The sequence below is a fragment of the Liolophura sinensis genome, chromosome 7, assembly GCF_032854445.1.
Source record: "Liolophura sinensis isolate JHLJ2023 chromosome 7, CUHK_Ljap_v2, whole genome shotgun sequence".
NCBI classification, from domain to species: domain Eukaryota; kingdom Metazoa; phylum Mollusca; class Polyplacophora; order Chitonida; family Chitonidae; genus Liolophura; species Liolophura sinensis.
In genome coordinates, this window is record NC_088301.1 from 29,206,089 (window position 1) to 29,212,565 (window position 6,477).

The window sequence follows — 6,477 nt, forward strand, 5'->3', positions numbered from 1 at the left end:
ATGTCATCTGTGACCTTGGTGTTTACTGGTTGTAGTGAGAATTCTCCTGCCAAGATACCGAAACTAGTCCAGTGAATACCAAGAAAAACATGTCTTACAAATACATGTTGAAGTACATGATATGTTTGTTATTTTCACAGACCAGAGATCTGACACTAGCATACATGCTGGTTTGTTTGACCTACTTTTATGTGGGCATGATGATGTATGCATCCTTTCCATTGGCAAAAGGATGTATCGAAGCTGTAAGTTTACATTGTCCTCGAGCTTCACTTTAGACCAGAAATGCTGGTTTACCGTAGACATCAAAAAACCACAACACTGTATGAACTACATGCCACTTACAGTGTAGGCACCAGTTGTTTGTAAATTTGTCCCCTTTTCTGTGTTTGTGTGCTTATTGCTTCATAAAATTTCATCAGGATTTTCATCACATTTCAATTTATAGATGCTTTCATTCACAATCCAACATTTATGATTTAACTATGCATGTAATGCAGGAAGTTTTGAAGTTACTTGACAAAGCGGGGTGATTCACTTTGGGTGCTTCAGTTATGATATAAATATAAATTTTTTGAGCAATGGGTTAAACACTAATTAAGTAAATATATGATACAAATTCACTGAATTTGTTTTAAATAAGCAACGAATCGGATCTAATTTGCCATAACAGAAGACATTTTGATTATTATGGTACGTGTAAATGACCAAAAATTTCCTCCATGATCAAGTTCCTCATTTGGCCTTATTCTGAGGGCTGTATTTTTCTTTGAAAGATGTTTTGAAAATTGTTTGGAAAGTAAGCTTTAGCACCATCAAAAGTACGAATTCATGACATTTATTCGTCTTCAAAAATGCACTTTCTTGGGAGGAATTTAAGGTCTTTCAGATCATTGACATTTTATGGTAATGAAAATTAAGTCACTCATGATTTTCTGTGTTTCTCTTTGCAGAATATGTTGGACAACTTTCAGAGTAGTGATATCATGGCTTTCGTAGCTCGTATCTGTCTGTTTGTACAGATGACTGCTGTCTTCCCTCTACTGGTCTATGTGTTCAGAGTACAGATCATGCATACTCTGTTTGGATCTGTTTGGCCAAGGTAAGTCTTCTTCTACTACATCACACGTTACTACTGAGTTGATGTATACGATAACAAGGGGCCCCCGTGGCTCAGTTGGTTAGCGCGCTAGTGCAGCATAATGATCCAGAGGTCTCTCACCAATGGCGGTCGCTGTAAGTTCAAGTCCAGCTCATGCTGGCTTCCTCTCCGGGCGTACGTGGGAAGGTCTGTCAGCGACTGTGGATGGTCGTGGGTTTCCCCCGGGCTCTGCCCGGTTTCCACCCACCATAATGCTGGCCGCCGTCGTATAAGTGAAATATTCTCGAGTACGGCGGTAAAACACAAATCGAATAAATAAATAAATAAATATATGATAACAACCTGGCCCGTCTTTGATTTTGTAGCAAACAATCCTAAAACCAAGACAGAAAATAGTCTTATATACTGCTAACACATATAGTTTATATGTAGGTTCAGTAATACTAATAAGTTCAGTTGAGGCATCAGCATGTAAACGTACACTTGAAAAAGTGAACAATTGAGGAGGCATTTTTTTTTTATTAAGAAATACAACCTGTGCTTAGTAGAGACTGATCAACACTGTTACAAAAGTGTAAATGCATTTCAGCTGTCCATGTACTTCTTGACCATAGTAATGTTACATTTGCCCACTATGATGATGGTAAATGATCTTATGTTTCACACAAGAGTTACTGTCAGTTTTGCACGATCTGAGTTGGCGGCAAGATGACAGAAGATGGTGATTAGCACCCACCCCCCCCTTTCTTACCCTACATTGCTGTTCTGGTTGCTAATCCTTGCCACATGGGGTCAAGTCAGTGGCAGTGAGGTGTGCAGATCTCCCCACTAGTAGGCCTACATGTACATCTCTAAATATACCCATGAATTAAGTCGAAGAAAGTATCTAGTGGGGCGATGACTATTACCAACCTTTTAATATCAAACACTATATTTCCTTATTGACATGGCAAGCCTCATTTTAAGCAGCCAATAGTTGTCACCTCACAGCATTATCTCATGGACAGTTGTCTGCTCAGAGCCCCTCTTTATGCAACGAATATTTGTACAAATGTATTTCAGCTACAAACAAATTTCACTGAGAAATGTCTGTTATCAGCTTCCAGCGTAATTCCAATGAAATGTCAGTCTACACTGATTTTGTTTCGATGCAGTCTTAATGTCCTGTAATAGCAAAAGAATTCCTTTTCCGGTGTCGTTATATTGAGAAACCTCCCTTTATACACAGAAAAACATACTGCAAAGGCAAGGTTTCTGAAGACTACCAAGATTCACTTTTACCCATTTTGGGGGTTCACAGCTTTGGACCATCTTGATAAGGATGGGAAAAGTTTCCCTACTGCTACTGGGAAATCTACAATTGAATAATCCTTATCAAGATGTATGTGGATGATGTAGGCTTACAGCACCAACACTATATATAAACTATATTCCGTAGCTGTCATTACCATCAAAAAAAATCCAAGTCGGCAATCTTTATTAATATAGAGATGTTAATTAATATAGAGCTAAAAATGTTTTTCTCTTTCCTTTCAGCCTAGCCATGTGGTGGTTTTGAACATTCTGCTGATGGGAATCTGTGTGGTTTTTGCCAGATTTCTGCCTAACATTGGCACCATAATCAGGTGAGGATATATGTGAATATTACTTCTATATTACACAATTGGCCTTCACTTTTTTGTTTCTTATGTGAACAGACCATGTGTTTGTGTACTGAATTTGTCTGTCTGACCCACAAATATGCATTTTCTTCTAACAAAGTTAAGATTGTTTTTAAAAACCTTGATGTTTTCCTCTCAGATTGCACATGAGAAGGTTTTCTAGCAACCTGAGGATGGTTGTGGTTTGGTTTTCCACCATAATGCTGGCCGCCTTCGTGGAAGTGAAATATTCTTGAGTACAGCATTAAAGTACCAATCAAATAAATAAATCTGTTAGAAAAGCCTATCAGACAGTGCAGATGGTGAAAACTTTCATACCAAAGCAGTATTCTTCCTACACCACATGCAGTTGACATTATTCTGCAAATTGGTATTCAGAACACCAGGCTGTGAGTGGTAAATTCTTGTGTATGGTATTAAACAACAGTTGAAAAATATTTTCAAATGAGAGTTTCATTTGCTCTTGTTTCTATGTTTCAGTTTTGTTGGAGCATTTTGCGGGTTTGCATATGCCATAGCACTGCCTGTTCTGTGTATATGCTGTCCCTACGTGCAAAAGGGCAGCTCGGTCTGATGACAGTCATTATTCATACAGCACTCATCATATTTGGACTGTCAAATTTTGTAGCACAATTCCTGATTCTTGAAAGACATGACATGACTGATTTCTAGCCTGCTACTGAAGATGTATATAGTTTACTTAACATGACCTTCTGCGTGTACATCTTGCGAATCACTGCAAATCAAACAACTGGTGAGAAGCTTTGAAAGGGATTGCTTCTCGGCACCAAAGATTTTCACCATTTGAAAGAAAGACAACAAGTAATATAACCTTTGTAATTTAGGGAGGGTTGGGGGTTGGAGGGGGGGGGGGGGGGGAATGGTCACTGACCTTTTATTCTGACATGCATAATAACTGTAATAAATCAACTTCTAATGTAGAGTTCTTTATTATGAGGCCATGGGACGCTCCATGTTAGAGCAACCATAAACACCATGTCTCGTCACTAGTACCCAGAACAGAGTTTGGGTGGTGGAAGTTGAAACGCTTGTCCTAGGGTCATAGAAATAGAAATGGCAACGCACTCGATTTTCTCAAGGTGCACCAGTTTACCTTAATTGCAGTATCTTGCTTTAAGCATAATATGCTATTTGAATTTACTGTGGGTTACTAACTTACTTTATATTTCTGATAAATTTTGTAAAGAGTGACCAGTATTTGTCATCTACTTCCAAACATAGTCACTTGGCACATTGGGGTTTACACATCAGACCTCCTGCCGTGCACAATGTGTGTCTTACAGGAACAGGATTACCCGCGATCTCGCCATTTGCTGGACATTAATTCAGCACTGACTTTGTAAGTTTTACTGCCTGCAGCTCCTGAAAAGATTGCAAAAGTACGGAAAATCATTGCATATAGGCATTTGGTCTAGTTTTGTCTTTTCTTTCAATAACTTGCTCAAAATGGCATTCCTGGATATGGAAAACGTATAGTACCTCTTGTTGTTGATGTGATTGTTTATGTATATTCTTTGATAAAGACATTTTTTACTACAGTAGCATATAAATTTGGATCTCTTACACTTCTTATGACCTACTTAAATGTGACATCATAGGCCTACTTACAATATTTTTGTTTACCATGTGAAATACTTGTACCGATACTGAACAGTTTTAGAGATTAAAAAAAGGATTAAATTTTTGTATAACTGTATTTCTGTGATGATTCTTAATTACTGTTCACTCTTCTTTCATCAGTTTTTTTTCCCATTTTGCAACCATTATTAATTTGGTGCAAACATAATTGGTATCTTTAATGTGGTGGCTGCCAGGCACTGACTAGTTGGCACTGTCTTAGCCTACAACTAATCTGCCCCTCCTGTATGCTTTGAATTATTTTATTTATTTGATTGGCGTTTCCTGCTGTGCTCCAGAATATTTCACTTATGTGACTGCAGTCAGCATTATGGTGAGAGGCAACTGGGTGTTCTAAATGAAACATTTCTGTAGACATAATGGTAACACCAATTATGTCCATGCCCATTTGCAGGAGAATGAATGAGTGAATGAATGAATGGTTATAGCGTAATATTTCCACCATATTGTGGAGATACAACTGGAGAGTTGATACGTGTGCCTGCCATGGAATGTCATTCCTGTATGTCACACAGGGGAGAGTGCTCCAGTTCTGTGTCTAGACTCATCCACCGCCCTTTACGACTGTGATGGTATACCTCCTAAACCATAATAAAAGTTCTTGGACATCTGCGCGTATGTATTCTTCTCAACACATCTGCCAAGGTGCATGAAAATCTGTTGAGAACTTGATGAGTTGCAGTAACAAGGTCTTACATTTTATGTCATCCAGAGTTGAAACTCTACAGTAAATGGCAATAACTTGGAAAATACATGTACGTGTAGTTCACAAAATGAAGTCAGTGTTAAATGTCTGCTGATGTTTCAAATCTTCCAAAATCAAACCTAGTGCCGCTTGATTAAGAATGAGCCTGTGTGAAACCAAATTATTTAACACATTTCTCTTTGTGATATGTCATCCTCCTACCACTTTTTCATTCAGCTTGTGGTTTGTTGACTTCTTCCAGTTCATCTAACATCTCGGTGGAAAGACTTTGACTGCAGCAAATTCAAGCATTATAAAGACAAGAATAATTGTGATCGTCACAATGCCAGGCATACTTACACTTTATATGCTATGTCTGGATTCAATAGTTGAGGTCCACAGTTGGACTTCTGCTTTTGAAACAGCTGAATAAAGTCAGATAGCTGATGGTGATAGTAATACATTATTATGCATAAATGGATGGATGAGTGAGTGAGTCACTACTTGGGGTTTAACGTTGTACTTAACGATTTTTCAGTCATATGATGATGAAGGAGTCCTTAGAGCGCATGTAATGTGCCTCATTGTTGCAGGACAGATTCCACCACTCTTATCTAGTGCTGCTTCACTGAGATGCCTTACCGAAGGCAAGTAAGTCGCCCCGACCGTGCCATTATACTGATACGAGTCAACCAGTCATTGCACTTTCCCCTTCATGCTGAACGCCAAGCCAGGAAGTTCATAAATGTATGAGAGATAAACAAAAGAGCATGGCTATTTATGCTACAACATCACAGACGTTGATGATCACTCAGAAAGATACAAATCAAAAAGCAGAACTAAGTCTTCGCCTTGAAACTGTGCTACGGCCCACATAGGCATCTCAGAGAATTCACATAATATGCAAAGTTTGATGTATTGTGTGTGATTGTGTGTTGCAAAACTTTAACCTAGCCAAGTGGGTTTGCTTGTCCCGCAGCCAAGAAATCCTGGTCGTGCAGACTCAAAAAATATATATATTTCACTCCAACAAGTCCAACAAGTGAAACTAAACTTTCAATAAATAATTTAATTAAAAATATCTTTCAATTCAAACAGTTTGGGACATACCACAACTTTATAACCCAGATAACTACACATCTCAACGTATATTATCACAGGTTTGCTCACAATGTAGAAGTCTTGGTGGATTTCATTTTGGAGGCGTGTAAACACTGGTGTTGCGTGGTAAGCCTGATCAAAGAGCGAAGATATTTTGTCTCATTCCTTTCATGATTGACCAGCAATAGCTGACAACACCAGATTATGGCATGACTGTAAATACACCTTTAAGAGTTTTAAACCTCAAATGTCATGTTTTAAAACTGACT

General features: G+C 38.3%; 1 protein-coding gene across 1 annotated transcript in view; it reads left to right on the forward strand.

The window, feature by feature from the left end:
• Window positions 1-3,607, forward strand: part of LOC135470335 (neutral amino acid transporter 9-like) — a 17,889-nt gene extending 14,282 nt beyond the window's left edge. Inside the window, 5 exon segments of the mRNA XM_064749205.1 lie at window positions 141-245; window positions 954-1,102; window positions 2,644-2,727; window positions 3,244-3,284; window positions 3,287-3,607. Coding sequence (XP_064605275.1) covers window positions 141-245; window positions 954-1,102; window positions 2,644-2,727; window positions 3,244-3,284; window positions 3,287-3,435 — 528 coding nt within the window. The 3' untranslated portion in view covers window positions 3,436-3,607.
• Window positions 3,608-6,477: the final 2,870 nt, after the last annotated feature.